The following is a 16,356-nucleotide window of genomic DNA, read 5'->3' on the forward strand; positions in this document are numbered from 1 at the left end:
CACCGCACCAGTATCCAGCGCCAGCCTACCAGGGTTTGTATAACCCTGATGCTTTTGGGGATGAGCCAGTGGGCCATAACCCACTTGGACCGGAGGACCACTTTTCTGGTGGTCACGAGATGGACGTCGACGAGGATACGGACCCCTCGCTACCACCATCAGGTACGCCTAACCATCCGATTGAGATATCGGATGGGTCGCCATTTAGGGGATCACCCTACAATGGTGGGGACAGCTTTCAGGAGAGATTTAAGCAGCATGATTGGTATTTCACCCCCAGCCACAACTCTCCGATGCTCCAGTCTCACCAGGTTTCGCCGGTGCACTCGCAGCACCACTCGCAGCATCAGCAGCTTCAGCAGCAGCCGCCTCTACCGCAGGACCTATCTGAGGCCCTGTGGCGTGACGTGATCACTCCGTCACCACCGCCGCCACCAGTTTTACCTCCTCCACCTCAGAGGCCGAGGAGGAACGCGCGCATGTCTACGCGCGGAGGGATTCGCATAGGCACCCCTCCACGTGTTAGTAGCAGCCGCTACACGTCTCTTCCCGGGGAGTCCGAGACAGGGGAGTCTCAGCATCCCGTATCGGAGGTTACTTCTGTACCGATCCCGCCTCTGCCGCCGCAGAATTTTGGAGAGCCGATTCCGGCTTATGCTAGTGCCGCTCAGTTCAACCCGTTCGAGCATGTATTCCCTCAGGGTTACGATTACACAGGAGACCCTTATTGGCAAGCTGTGAACTACAGCTCACTCCCTCCTAGTGGTCCATTGGGAGACACTTGGGCTGCTGGGCAGTCTACTTTTGGTTACCCTCCGGGTTACCAGCAGCTACCACAGCCGCAGCCGTACCAGCCGCCGCAGCCGCAGCAGTACCAGCCACCGCCACCGGCGCCTATGATGTCGCCGCCGCAGGTTCAGGAAATCCTGCATGGGATTGATAGCATGCGACGGGAGTTGCAAAGTGATCGCCGACACAACCGCGGCATGTTCAAGAAGGTATTTGACCTGCTCAAGGGTAAGGGCAAGAGGGATCATTGAATCCTTCGATTTTTGTCTCATGTACTCATGTCCCTGTGTGGACATCTATCCTTGTACTCTACCCCTGCGTGGGTATATCTATCTTATTCTACCCCTGCGTGGGTATGTTATCCTGTTAACCCCTGCGTGGGTTTGTTTTATTTTGTTATTGTTGTTATTTGTTTAGCTCCTGCGCGGGCATGTTATTCATGTTATCCATGTTATTTCAAAGTCCCGTTTAGGGCAAATATGTACTGGTATTTTATTTGAAATTTGAAATGGTTAATTTGAATTTCTCATTTTATTTATATGCATGAATATAATATTAAAATAATGGAAAATATCAATTTTTATTTGATTTGCCATTTTATAAGAATCTTAGTAAGGTATAACCTAGCTTGAATGCCTTATTAACAGGCCTGGCCATGATGGTAAAACCTGGTTGAAAGGATTCAACTCCCTGTTAACATCTGAGAACATGTTAACATTCCTGGCCAAGCGTGATCTGTAGAATCACACAAGCCACCCTTTTAATAAATTATCTACAGATTTTATCTGTACACAAGTCTATTAATGACTTGATACCTTCGGGTTATGACTATGTCATATAATGGCAGTTGTGGTTTATAACTCCCTGCCAAGAAATAAATTATCTACAGATTTTATCTGTACACAAGTCTATTAATGACTTGATACCTTCGGGTTATGACTATGTCATATAGTGGCAGTTGTGGTTTATAACTCCCTGCCAAGAAATAAATTATCTACAGATTTTATCTGTATACAAGTCTATTAATGGCTTGATACCTACGGGTTATAACTATGTTATATAATGACAGCTGTGGTTTATGACCTCTGTCTAGTAAAGGATTATTTGTTTAATTATACAATTTATAGTCCTATAAAATCTAAATTTGTAATTTAGTAATTGTCCATGTGACTAGGCCTATGGTGCCAATATATATATTTTCATTCCTTGATTGCTAATAAGAGCCTGAATGAAATTTATTAAATTAACTGCTAAGGTTTTTGATACCATGGTTAATAAATCGTCTAGAACGATAATACTGTTAGGTTCTAAATTAGACCTTGTCCTTTATTGTAGCTTAAAGCTACGATGGCCAAATCGGAAGAAACCAACAGTCATTCTGGGGAACGCTCAGATAATGCAAAGATTCACGTTACCGGTGCAGAATTGCAAGCACTGATAGATAATGTTGTCGCCAAGGCTATGGATCAGCAGTTCAAGGAATCTAGTGGTACTCGGAGTAGGACCCGAACAGAAACACACGCAAAGCCCAAGACTCATTCTGAGGCTCATAGTAAGCCTCCATCTAAAAAGAGTGAGCCGAAGAAAGCTGAGGATGATAATCATTCCTCCAACCACAGCAGCGTCCCAAAGCAGGAGATTGAGCTGAAACGTGACACGTACAGCAGGTCCTGTACGTACAAGTATTTTGTATCTTGCAAGCCCAGAGATTTCACTGGGGAAAAGGGAGCCGTCGATTGCATGACGTGGATCGACGAGATGGATACTGTGGTTGATATCAGCGGGTGTGCTGATAGGGATGTTGTGAAGTACGCATCCCAGTCGTTCAAGGGAGACGCGTTAGCATGGTGGAAGTCACTACTTCAAGATGCCGGTAAGGCCGCCCTATATAGCATGAACTGGGATCAGTTGGTAGCACTGATCAAGGAGAACTTCTGTCCGCAGCACGAGGTCGAGCGAATTGAATCGGATTTCGTATCCTTAGTTATGAAGAACCTCGATTGTCAAGCGTATCTTACTACGTTCAACACGTTGTCTCGTTTAGTGCCTTACTTGGTGACCCCGGAGCCGCGTAGGATTGCTCGATTTATTGGGGGCCTGGCACCGGAGATAAAGGCGAGTGTTAAAGCTTCAAGACCTACAACATTTCGATCCGTAGCGGATCTATCCCTCTCCCTCACTCAAGACGTGGTTAGATTGAGAGCCATGAAGAGCTCTGAGGAGAACAAACGGAAACGTGAGGATGACACCTCACGAAGATCTGAAAAGCGACATAGAGGGAACAACGACCACACGAAAGGGTCGGGGTCTAGGAAAAATGATCATCAGTCGGGTGAGAAACCCAGATGCAAGATCTGCAGGAGGCACCACTTCGGGAGGTGTCGGTTAGAAACGAAATCCCAGTCTTCGGAGAAACGATGTGGAATCTGCAAGTCCACAGACCATAAAACTGTGGATTGCAAGAAAATGAAGGATGCAACTTGTTTTGGGTGCAACGAAAAAGGTCACATTCGGCCCAACTGCCCAAAGTTTGCAAAGAAGGCCGAGGAAGGGAAGAAGACTAATGCGAGAGTCTTCAGAATGGACGCAAAGGAAGCAGTCCTTGATGATAACGTCATTACCGGTACGTTTCTTGTAAACGATGTTTTTGCTAGAGTCTTGTTTGATTCTGGAGCTGATAAGTCGTTTGTAGATAATAAGTTTTGTAAACTGTTGAACCTTCCTGTTAAAACCTTAAGTGTGAAATATGAGGTGGAATTAGCCGATGGAACCATAGAAACCGCCTCAACTATTCTAGATGGATGTGTTATATCCATTAGGAATCATTCTTTCCCGTTATCCTTGCTTCCCTTTAAGCTAGCTGGATTCGACATAGTGATAGGCATGGATTGGTTGTCGAGTAACCAAGCCCAGATTGTGTGCAATAGAAAGCAAGTAATAGTTAAGACTCCGTCTGGTGAGTCACTTACTATTCAAGGAGATACCCAGCATGGATTGCCGGAGCAAGTGTCCATGCTCAAAGCATCCAGATGCATGCAGAAGGGATGTGTCATTTATATGGCACAAGTTACCATTGATGAGCCGAAGCCAAAGATTGAGGATATCCCTGTTATCTCGGAATATCCTGAAGTATTCCCTGAAGAACTACCCGGTTTGCCACCGGATAGGCAAGTAGAGTTTCGGATAGATATCATACCAGGCACAGCACCTGTAGCAAGAGCACCATATAGATTGGCACCAACGGAGATGAAGGAGTTGAGGACGCAGTTGGATGATTTATTAGTTAAGGGTTTTATCAGACCTAGCTCATCTCCTTGGGGAGCGCCAATCTTGTTCGTTAAGAAGAAGGATGGTTCGATGCGTCTGTGCATCGATTATCGTGAGCTTAACAAGGTCACTATCAAGAATAGATATCCGTTACCCAGGATCGACGACCTGTTCGATCAACTGCAAGGAGCAAGCTACTTCTCAAAGATTGACCTCAGGTCAGGTTATCATCAGTTGAAGGTCAAGGAGGAAGACGTACACAAGACAGCGTTTAGGACTCGTTATGGACATTACGAGTTCCTAGTGATGCCGTTTGGGCTCACTAACGCACCAGCCGCGTTCATGGATCTCATGAATCGCGTCTGCAAACCCTATTTAGATAAGTTCGTCATCGTCTTTATTGACGACATTCTTATCTACTCGAAGAGCCAAGCTGACCATGAGAAACACCTTCATTGTATTCTCAAACTTCTGTATCAAGAGAAGCTTTATGCCAAATTCTCGAAGTGTGAATTTTGGCTTCGAGAAGTCCAATTCCTTGGACATGTTGTAAGTGAGCGTGGTATCCAGGTGGATCCCGCTAAAGTCGAAGCAGTCATGAACTGGCAGGAGCCGAAGACTCCTACTGAGATTCGCATTTTCCTCGGATTGGCAGGATATTATAGGAGATTCATCGAGAACTTCTCAAGGATTGCTGCGCCCCTAACTTCGTTGACCCGTAAGAAGATTAAGTTTGAATGGGGCCCTAAGCAGCAGGAATCCTTTGACATTCTGAAGCAGAAGCTGAGCAATGCGCCAGTATTGACGTTGCCCGATGGTATAGATGAATTTGTGGTGTATTGTGACGCATCACACACTGGCATGGGCTGCGTACTCATGCAGAAAGGCAAAGTCATTGCCTACGCTTCTCGACAGCTCAAGGTGCACGAGAAGAACTACACCACCCACGATTTGGAATTGGGTGCGGTTGTATTTGCTTTGAAGCTATGGAGACACTACTTGTATGGAACCAAGTGTATCATTTATTCGGATCACAAGAGTCTTCAGCACTTGTTCAATCAGAAGGAATTGAACATGCGTCAAAGGCGATGGATGGAAACATTAAATGACTATGATTGCGAGATACGATACCATCCAGGCAAGGCAAATGTGGTTGCCGACGCCTTAAGTAGAAAGGAAAGGGTTAAACCGATCAGAATCAATGCCAAGCGCATTGAAATAAGAAATAACTTGAATGAAAGGGTGTTAGCTGCACAGAAGGAAGCTGTGCTGGAAGCTAACTATCCTGCAGAAAAGTTGGGAGTAACTGAGGAGCAGTTATCCCACGACAAAGATGGAATGCTACGACTAAACGGACGAATATGGGTTCCAGTTTATGGAGGACTTCGGGATGTTATCCTCCAGGAGGCCCACAGCTCTAAATATTCCGTTCATCCTGGAGCTGATAAGATGTACCAGGATTTGAAATCAAACTACTGGTGGATTGGTTTGAAAAAGTCCGTGGCCGAGTATGTGGCCAAATGTTTGACTTGTGCGCAAGTCAAGGCTGAGCATCAGAAGCCGTCAGGTTTGCTTCAGCAACCTGAAATTCCCAAGTGGAAATGGGAAATGGTGACAATGGATTTTATCACCAAGTTGCCGAAGACGAAAAAGGGAAATGATACCATATGGGTCATAGTAGACAGACTGACTAAGTCAGCTCATTTTCTACCCATCAAAGAGACGTATAGCTCAGATATGTTAGCTCAATTATACGTCGATAAGATAGTAGCGCTACATGGTATACCTATATCTATTATCTCTGATAGAGATACTAGATATACGTCACATTTTTGGAAGAGTTTCCAACAATCGTTGGGCACTCGTTTGAATTTTAGTACGGCTTATCATCCTCAGACCGATGGTCAGAGTGAGCGTACTATTCAAACTCTGGAAGACATGCTTCGTGCATGTGCGATCGACTTAGGTGGTAGCTGGGATAAGAACCTACCACTGATTGAATTCTCCTACAACAATAGCTACCATTCCAGCATAAAGGCTGCGCCTTTTGAGGCCCTATACGGTAGAAGGTGTAGATCGCCCATTTGTTGGGCAGAAGTTGGAGATGTCCAGTTGTCTGGACCAGATATCGTCTTTGAGACGACAGACAAGATCGTTCAGATCCGTGATCGTTTGAAAGCTGCCAGGGATAGGCAGAAAAGTTATGCGGATCCTAAGCGCAAAGATTTTCACTTCGATGTGGGTGAAAAAGTGTTGCTTAAGGTATCACCTTGGAAAGGTGTAATGCGATTTGGAAGGAAAGGCAAGCTAAGCCCGAGACATAGGACCTTTCGAGATTATCGAACGTGTCGGGTCAGTCGCTTATAAGTTAAACTTGCCTGAAGAGCTTAGTGCTATTCATAATGTGTTCCACATCTGTAATTTGAAGAAGTGTTTCGCTGACGATTCACTGGTTATACCGCATACAGATATACACATAGACGAAAGTCTAAAATTTGTGGAAAAACCTTTGTCGATTGAGGATCGACAGGTAAAGAAGCTTCGAAGGAAGCACGTACCTATTGTTAAGGTCAAGTGGGATGCCCGTAGAGGTCCCGAATACACGTGGGAAGTGGAGTCCACGATGCAAGAGAAATATCCCCATTTGTTTGAATAAATCTCGGGGTCGAGATTTCTTTTAAGGGGGTGAGGATGTAACACCTCGAAAAATTTCGTCCAATAATGTCTTGACACGTGTCATAAGGTTCCGTTATGTGAAAACATACTTTAGAGGGACTAAAAGTGACAAACAGTGGAAACTATGGAACGTAAGGGTCCAAAGTGTCAACAATGGATAAATAGACTCTATGATAACCCCACATAATGTTTATAACCTTTAACGGATGGTTCATGGATCATACGACGCGGAAATTGCACAAAAGTGAAGTATTGTAAACTATAGGGGCCAAAAGTGTCAACATGTTTAATTTATACCTCTGAGTGAACTTTTGGCAGACCCGAAGCTTTGTATAGCTAAAATATACTCACTAGAATATGTGGTAAAAATTTCATGTAGTTTCGTTAAAGTATGAGAAAGTTATGGCCAAAACCGTACTTAAGGGACTAAAAGCGTCAACGTCGAATTTCAGGGCTTTTCGGTTGAGCGCAAAGTTATCCGAGGACATTACCATGTTGGTAAAAGTCCTAAGGTTCTTAGAAACCAAGATTGGGGGTTTACGGGTCGAGAAAAGTAGCCGAAACATCGCGTACAAGTTCAGGGGTCAAAGCTGTCAAGTTTGAAACTTGTTTTGGCTGAACCAGGGTCAGGCGACCCGCCTGGGAAGGCCCAAGCGGGCCGCGTGGGTTGCCCAGCGACCAGAAATTCGTTTTGGGTTGGTTTGGGTCCGATTTTGGGTTGGATACAGCTGGTTCTTGCCTCATTTTGCACCAATTAGAAGCCATGCATGGCTAGGCAACAGTAACCCACGAATTTCACTCTTTAAATCAGATTGAAAGGCCATTTCTTGATCATTTTTCATAGTAACCAAGTGCTCTCAACATTCAAGAACTTCAAGGCAGACTTCTGGAGCTAAGCTGATCATCAAGGCCGACTTCTAGTGTCCACTAAACATCTTTAGGACCTTTGTAAGCTTTCAATTCGTTCTTTAATCCGTTCTTGTTGTGTTTATTGATAAAAGTCAAACTGGGTGTTCATAACCTTTGACTTTCCGATTAAACGGATTCCTATCAGTCATTTCTCGAATTGAAACTTGTTATAGATTGGTATTTATGTGGGAAACAAACCCTCTAAAGGGTACTAACTGATTCCCACTACATGCATGCTAAATGTCGAGTCAAACCTATTTCTAAAAAGTCAACAGAAGCGATTTTTGTGAAAAATGACATGATTAATGATATAGATGACATGCAACCTGATTGATCATTAAAAATAACTTGTAATACATATAAGAATGTGTTTTAATCATCATCAACTCGACGATCTATAGTATAGCCACGAATCGGAACCGAAAGTCTTGTAAAACGATTATTTCGTAGACTATCGATTCGAATTCGTGCATGCATGTTCGAGATCTGTATTGGAGAGTATTTTTGACTATTTTTATTTTAGTTAAACTTTCTGGAATTTTCTTTGATTGAGTCTATGCTTAGCCTATTCGAATGCATGTTTCCGGTTTATGCATAAAGTTGACTATTTTGCCCTTTTTGATTTAAAACGGGATTTTTGGAAAAGTGAAAGGATAGAAATCTTTATTTTTGATATATGAACTTGCACCAAAAATTTCGGATCAGTTGGTGGTCCAGATTGTGAGTTATGGCCATTAGCGTGAAACTATATTATAAATTTACATAAACGGTCCTTTCGCGTAGAACCCGTTTCTGGCCACGTTTTGATACAAAACTTTTTACCAACAGAAGTAATATAATATTCTGGGAATTTTGATGATTTTTAATTAATTTTTGGCTGAACGGATCCTAGATCGCCTAGTCATTTCGGCTTATGTCGGTTTTGACCGTTTTAGCCATAAAATGAGTTTTACACATCCTTTTGACCCGAAACCTTTTTCTACTGATTTTATATGATGAATAAATTATTTTAAGTATTCTGGAAGTATAAAAATCTCAGATTTAATTTGAAAACCCGAAAACGCCCTTAAATCGCATATTTAGCGTTTTACGCGCATAGTGAGCGTTATACTTGTTTTAAACATATAAGACCTATACCTACTGATGTGTTTAGCATATTTTCATATAAAAACAGTAAGTATAAGTATATGAACTCAGATTTCCAGTTTTGGCACTTTTAGCCCTTGTGAAATTACTAAATTGCCCCTACGGTGCATAGTTTGGTTTTAAATGATAAATTTGATATATGGGTCATACCCTACTGATATAATATGTTATATTAAGTATATTTACTGTATGAACCAGACCCGAAACTCAGATTTCTAATTTTACCCTTTTATTATCTTTTAAATGACCAAAATGCCCTTCTAAGGCATAAATTGGGTTTAAAATTATTCCGGGCAATATAGAACATAACTTACTGATATAATATCATATTCTAAGCATATTACTTCAGGGAACTTGCATTTGAATCATTTGGCTACCCGTATCGCCCGTATTGCGTTCGGTTCGGTTTACGTAACTAGTTTGCGTAAATTGACCGAACCGGGTCAAACGTCATCATTTTTATCTCAAAATCCAGAATGTATTTAGTATACCCATGATATACAAGTATTCAAACTTGTCGGGTCTAAATCACATTCTATCCGGTCTTTCGCTTAATCGTGCGTAAACCGTATCATTCTTAAAACTAACCGGTCAAAGCTTAAGCTTAAATAAAAGGCCGTTAGGAATCTAATAGGTTAATTATAAACCTTTGTTCCAGATTAGGAAGCCCGGTAAAAGCTACCAACACTTAGCATTTGTGACTTATACTTGCTCAGGTAAATACATTTTGACTTATTTTCCCTATACGGGCTTGGGGTACGGTATTTAAAATACCGCTTGATCGGGCGCACAAGTCCTGCGCCTTATAGGTGTACAGTCTTGAATAGCTTGTGCGACTTCGTTTAAACAGTTTTGTCTTACTTAAAGGCTTTGGGGGGTTATTGACCGTGTCCCGGATATCCTTGGCATTATCTTACGAGATGGCCACGACCAGAGCACGGGGTGTAGGCGTACACCCGTCGTGTATAACTCTTTAATGTGGTGTGTCAATTAAATCTCTAGCCCGGACAGTAGATCCCGGGCCACCAGAGATATAAGTGCATGTAATTCGTTCACAAGTTTATATCTTATAAATATCCCAAGTTAATAAAAATATTTATGCCTTGTGCATTTAAATAAATTTTCAATCATTTTCAAAATGAGTCGGTTGATTTGTATTTACCAGTGTAAACTGACGTATTTTTCCCAAAAGATTAAGTGCAGGTACTATACGGAAATAGGCTGGCTGTTTCCTAAGAGCGTCCACTATAGTCTCGCAAGCTCGGACGACAAATATCTGTTGAACTATTTTTATCTTATTTTATTTGATCCGCCTGTGGATCCATTTCAACTACTGTGATATTTATTATTGCACTTTATTTAAAGTTGAAATGTATCTATTCTGCTTCCGCTGTGCATTATTATATTGTGTTGATTGTCTATGACGATGCCAACTACGTCACTGTACCCCACACCGGGCCCACCGGTGACACGTGGAAAACCGGGGGTGTGACAATAAGTCTTGGCAAATTCCTTCATACATCATGACTGCCATTAACAACTCTTGTCAGTTTCATGGTCGTGATGATGAGGACGTGCCAGCACATATCAATCGCCTCACCCGCCTGTGTAGCACCTTCGGCATCGAAGGTGTTAATCTTGATGCCCGCTTTCTCCAAGTCTTTCCCTTTTCACTTGCTGGCCGCGCAGCCACATGGCTCGATTCGCAACCAGCAGGTACTTACACTACTTGGGCTGGACTTAGAGATGCATTCCTTGCTAAGTATTTTCCACCTGCGAAGGCCTCTCGCCTTTGAGATCAGATCCATTCCTTTAGAATGGAGCCTGACGAACCATATCACTTAGCTTGGGAGAGGTTTCAAACATTGCTCTCACGTTGCTCCCAACATGGACTGTCGGATTGGGCCTTAGTAGAAAAAATTTTATAATGGTCTTACCCTTGAGTGCAAAGCCCGATTCGACACATCCGCAGGAGGCCACCTAATGGGAAAGAAAACTGTGGCTGACTGCAATGACCTCTTTGAGAGCATCGCTCATGCTGATATAGATCATAGTGCTACCGGCAGGAATTCCAATCATGTGATTACTTCCTCATCTTCTCGAGGAGTGAACCAAGTCGTTTCAGACTCAAAGGTAGTATCTCAGCTTGATTTTATCACCAAAGAGTTGCTAGAAATTAAGAAAAAGGTCGATAGATGCGAGGTTTGTAGAGGTGGACATGACACCATAGATTGCCCAACCCTTACCCTAGAACAGGTCGAGTATATAGCAGGTCAAAATAGGGGTCCAACTAACCCGTTCAACAATAGTAACTCTAATTGGCGTGCTAACAATTATCGCTCCTCAGGTAACACCCCTGGTTTTTCATCAGGTCAATATCAAAGCAGGGGGCCAGGTTTTTATTCTAGTGGGAGGGTCGGGTCAAACAGCTCCATTTGCTAGTTCAGGGTCAGGTGGGCAGTTCAGAGGTGAGGGGTTAACCCAAGAGGTTCAACCTAAGAGTGAGGGGTCAAATGGTAGTTTGTCTAGGATAGAGGACCTTCTTTCCCAATTGTTGGTTAAGGATCAGGCTACCCAACGTACTTTAGAGGACCACGCTACGCTCCTAAAGAATAATCATTCAAGTTTCTTAGACCTTCAAAGGCAAGTTGGGGATATTGCACGCCAGTTGCAAGAACGACCCCCCGGTCGATTTTCGGGCAACACAAGGCCGAACCCATCTGGCTCTTTGAAGGCAATTTCGACCCGTAGTGGTAGGACTCTAGGAGAGGTAGTGAGACCCGGGAGTGTCGAGATAGAAGAGGAGGACCCCGTAGATGAAGAGATTGAAATGCAGGCGCCCGGTAAAGTGCTACCTAGGTTAATCCCAGCAAGTACCGCACACACCGGGGCGCCTTTGAGTGAGAAGAGTGTAGGAAAGAGACCCATTCAACTTGTTCCATCACCCAATGTTGATATTTCCCGTGCTCCGTTTCCTTCCCGCCTTAAAAAACAAACTTATTCCAAAGAGTACGAGAAATTTTTAGAGATCTTTAAGCAGCTTAGGATCAACCTTCCTTTCATAGAAGCTCTCCAATCAATGCCCAAATATGCAAAATTCTTAAAAGACCGTCTAAAACGCAAGGATAGGTTAGGAGAGGTTTCTAACAGCCCCCTTAGTGGAGGGTGTTCCGCCGTAGTGTTGAACAAGGCCCGGAAAAATTGACGGATCTGGGCCTTTTTACCATCCCGTGCTTGTTTGGGAGTGATACCGAGTGTAGGGCCCTAGCCGATCTAGGAGCGAGTATAAACTTAATGCCATATTCCATGTACGAGAGGTTAGGTCTAGGAGAGTTATCCCTACACGCATGTCGTTGTCTCTAGCCGATAGATCCATTAAGTATCCACGTGGCATTATCGAAAACCTTCTAGTCAAAGTGGATAAATTTGTCTTTCACGTAGACTTTGTCGTTCTTGATAAGGAAGCCGACGAAAAGGTTCCTATCATTCTAGGACGCCCATTCTTGTGTACCGCCAAGGCCATCATTGATGTCTTTGACGGGAAAATCACACCTCAAGTCGGTGAGGAGAGAGTCACTTTCGAGATAGCACGCTCCATGGAACACCCTAGTGGTTCCGATGATCTTAGTAGTCCTTGTCATTCGGTCTATTTCATAGAGTCTTTCTTATCTTGTGTTGACCATTGCTTTGACTATATTAGTGGAGCCGACCTAGTTGAGAATAGGATAGATGAGGTAGTTGAGAAGGTAGAGGAGGTTGTTAATGAGAGTGAGGAGGTAGAAGAGAATGAGTGGATCCCTGAAGTGCTAGAATTGAGTGAGATCAATACTGAGAGTGAGAGTACACCTATAGAGAAACCCGCCCCATTAGAACTCAAAGTCCTCCCGTCCCACTTAGAGTACGCTTTCTTAGGTGAGGGTTCCGAGTTTCCCGTCATTATTTCGTCTAAGTTAGAGGAGGGAGAGAAGGGTAGGTTATTAGAGGTGTTGCAAGAAAATAGGGAAGCCATTGCATGGTGTCTTTCGGATATCAAGGGCATAAGCCCCGCCTATTGTACCCACCGGATACACATGGAAGATGACTATAAGCTGGTGGTGCAACCTCAAAGGCGTCTAAATCCGAACATGCAAGAGGTCGTTAAGAAAGAAGTGCTTAAGTTGTCCCAAAGAAGGGTGGGATGACAGTGATCATGAACGAAAAGAACAAGTTGATCCCTTCCCGTACCGTTAACGGATGGCGTGAGTGCATAGACTACCGAAAGTTAAACGACGCCACCCGGAAAGACCACTTCCCCTTGCCATTCATTGACCAAATGTTGGAGCGTCTAGCGGGTCAACAATTTTATTGTTTTCTCGATGGATTTTCGGGTTATTTTCAGATCCCCATCGCCCCGGAGGATCAAGATAAAATGACGTTCACATGCCCTTATGCGTATCGCCGCATGCCTTTCGGGTTATGCAACGCTCCGGCTACTTTCCAAAGATGCATGGTTGCAATATTCCAAGACATGCTTGAGACTTCCATGGAGGTTTTCATGGATGACTTCTCGGTTTATGGCACCACTTTTGAACAATGTCTTTTAAATCTTGATAGGATGCTTAAGAGGTGCATAGAGACAAATCTTATGTTAAATTGGGAGAAGTGTCACTTCATGGTGACAGAGGAGATAGTTTTAGGACACAAGGTGTCGAGAGAGGGTATAGAGGTGGATAGGGCCAAGATAGATACCATAAGTAGATTGCCTCCACCTACTAGTGTCAAGTCCATTAGGAGCTTCCTAGGTCATGCGGGTTTTTATAGGCGTTTCATAAAGGATTTTTCGAAAATCACACGCCCGATGACCCGACTTTTAGAGAAGGATGTACCTTTCGTCTTCGACGATGAGTGCATCAAAGCGTTTGACTTCTTGAAGGAAGAACTCATGAGTGCCCCGATACTTGTTTCGCCCGATTGGAGCTTACCTTTTGAGCTCATGTGTGATGCAAGCGATTATGCCGTAGGTGCGGTCTTAGGTCAAAGAGTCGATAAACACTTTCATCCAATCTACTACGCGAGCAAAACTCTAAATGATGCTCAAGAGAACTATACCACCACGGAAAAGGAACTCTTAGCCGTAGTGTTTGCGTTTGATAAGTTTCACTCATATCTCGTGCTTTCCAAAACCACCGTGTTCACCGATCACGCCGCTTTGCGATTTCTATTCCAAAAGAAAGACGCGAATCCGCGTCTCATTAGATGGATTCTTTTGCTCTCCGAGTTCGATATAGAAATTAAGGATAAAAAGGGAGTGGAAAACGTGGCCGCCGACCACTTGTCACGTTTAGAGGATCCAAAGAGAGAAGAGGTTCATGAGGATTCCATAGGAGACACTTCCCCCCACGAAACCATAGATTTTGTTAGTGCTGAGGTAGAGGGTTTGCCATGGTTCTCGGATTTGGCAAACTATTTAGCGACCGGAGATCTTATGAGGGGTATGTCCTACCAACAAAAGAAAAAACTTCTTAGGGAGGCTAGGAAGTATATTTGGGACGACCCGTACCTATTTAGGATAGGTGGAGATAGAGTGCTTAGGAGATGCGTTTCAAAGGAGGATGGTTTAGACATCCTTAGACATGTGCACGAGGGCTTAACAGGAGGCCATCACGGAGCGAATGTGACGACACAAAAGGTATTTGATAGTGGGTTTTATTGGCCAACGGTAGTTAAGGATGCCATAGAGTTTGTTAGGACATGTGACCGTTGCCAACGTACCGGCAACATCTCATCCAAGGATGAAATGCCTCAAAATCCCATCCAAGTTCTTGAAATCTTTGACGTTTGGGGCATTGACTTCATGGGACCTTTCCCATCTTCAAGTGGGAATAGGTACATCCTCGTGGCCATTGATTACGTTTCAAAGTGGGTCGAAGCTCAAGCTTTGCCTACCAATGATGCCCGAGTGGTGGTGAGATTTCTTAAAAAGTTATTCACGCGTTTCGGAGTCCCTAAAGCTATAATAAGTGACCGTGGTACGCATTTTTGCAATTCCTCCATGGAAAAAGCACTTGCACACTACGGTGTCACTCACCGTCTTTCTACCGCATACCACCCGCAAACTAGTGGCCAAGTAGAGAATGCTAACCAAGGGGTGAAGAGAATCTTAGAGAAAACGGTAGGAAAAAGTAGAAAGGATTGGTCGGAAAAGCTCGACGACGCTTTGTGGGCATTCCGTACCGCCTATAAGACACCGTTAGGAACTACACCCTTTATGATTGTGTATGGCAAAGCTTGCCATCTTCCGGTAGAGTTAGAGCATAGAGCGTTGTGGGCATTGAAAACCGTTAATCTTGACCTTACCGAGGCCGCTAGAAGGAGGTTCTTCCAAATTCACGAGTTGGAAGCCTTGAGGGATGCCGCCTATGAACGATCTTGGAGTATCAAGGAAAAAACTAAGGCGTTGCATGATAGGAGGTTGCGAGGCTTGAAAGAGTTTAAGGTAGGTGATAAGGTGCTTTTGTTCAATTCGAGGTTGAAATTGATAGCAGGGAAGCTAAAATCGAGATGGAGTGGACCGTATGTGGTGAAAGAAGTGTTTCCATACGGCACGGTTGAATTATACGATGAACTCGACAAAGGAGTATGGAAGGTAAACGGTCATAGATTGAAACATTACTTGGGAGGTCCCATTGATACCACCGAAGAGGAAGAAATTCCTCTAGAGGACCCACCTACCTTCACCGAGCAGTGAGTGTGAAAAGCGTCGTTTGTAGAGTATGTACCGTTTGTAAATTTCTTAATTTTTTGTATTTTTCATGGTTTTTCGGTGTTTGTTTTGTGTCGTTGAGAATTTTGCAGGTTTCATCACCGCTACGGAACGGAAAAAGAATGAGAAAAGAGGTCCCAGGTATGTGTCTTGGACACTTAGAAAAAAGTTTGGGGGTTTTGGATGGTTTGGGAAAAGTTAAAAAATTTCTAAGGCATGAAACAAGCAAATCCACGAAACCTTCTGTGAAAAACGACCCTTGGCGTGACGCCAAGGGCCTTCACGTCACGCGAAGGGTAAAGGTTCAAAAACAAAAAAAATCGACCCCGCCGCGTTACGCGAGGCCCCCCACTGGACCCACCGCGTCACGCGACGCCCCCATGAACCAGCTTAAAGTGTTTAACGTGAACCTGTTTGCTGAAATACTTTCCTTTCCCCATTTACAAACCCTAACTCGCGAATTTCACACAAATCACCATAACTCACTCATTTTTCCACCAAATCACTCCATTCTTCTTCCTAAATCACCACAATCACATTCCCCACAATCTTAACCATCAATTTCACCCGAATTTGCGCTCCATCCTCGTGTTTTTGGACAAATTCGTGCACCAAAAGTTCAAGACTTCATTTTTCTTGCTAAATCCGAATCCAAGGTATGATTTCTGTAATTTCTCGCTAGTAGGTAACTTTATTGCTTAGTTGTAGTGTCGGGTCAGTCATGTCTTAGATCTAGGGTTTGTGTAGGTTCACAAAGTTGGGATTTTTGAGCCTTTAGTCATGTTAGTGGTATGCGGGTGGTTATGTTTGGGATATTTACATATAAT

General features: G+C 43.6%; 1 protein-coding gene across 1 annotated transcript; it reads left to right on the forward strand.

Annotated features, from left to right (window-relative positions):
- The first annotated feature begins 14,818 nt into the window (after positions 1 to 14,818).
- LOC110907545 lies at positions 14,819 to 15,514 on the forward strand. Its single transcript, XM_022152511.1, has one exon. The coding sequence runs from the start codon at positions 14,819 to 14,821 to the stop codon at positions 15,512 to 15,514; it is 696 nt and encodes a 231-aa protein (XP_022008203.1).
- Positions 15,515 to 16,356: the final 842 nt, after the last annotated feature.

Source organism: Helianthus annuus, chromosome 14, assembly GCF_002127325.2.
Source record: "Helianthus annuus cultivar XRQ/B chromosome 14, HanXRQr2.0-SUNRISE, whole genome shotgun sequence".
In the NCBI taxonomy this organism is placed as follows: domain Eukaryota; kingdom Viridiplantae; phylum Streptophyta; class Magnoliopsida; order Asterales; family Asteraceae; genus Helianthus; species Helianthus annuus.

What these genes read in the sequence shown, in the direction of transcription:
- LOC110907545 (XM_022152511.1), top strand. Translation starts at nt 14,819, where the DNA reads ATGGAAAAAGCACTTGCACACTACGGTGTCACTCACCGTCTTTCTACC.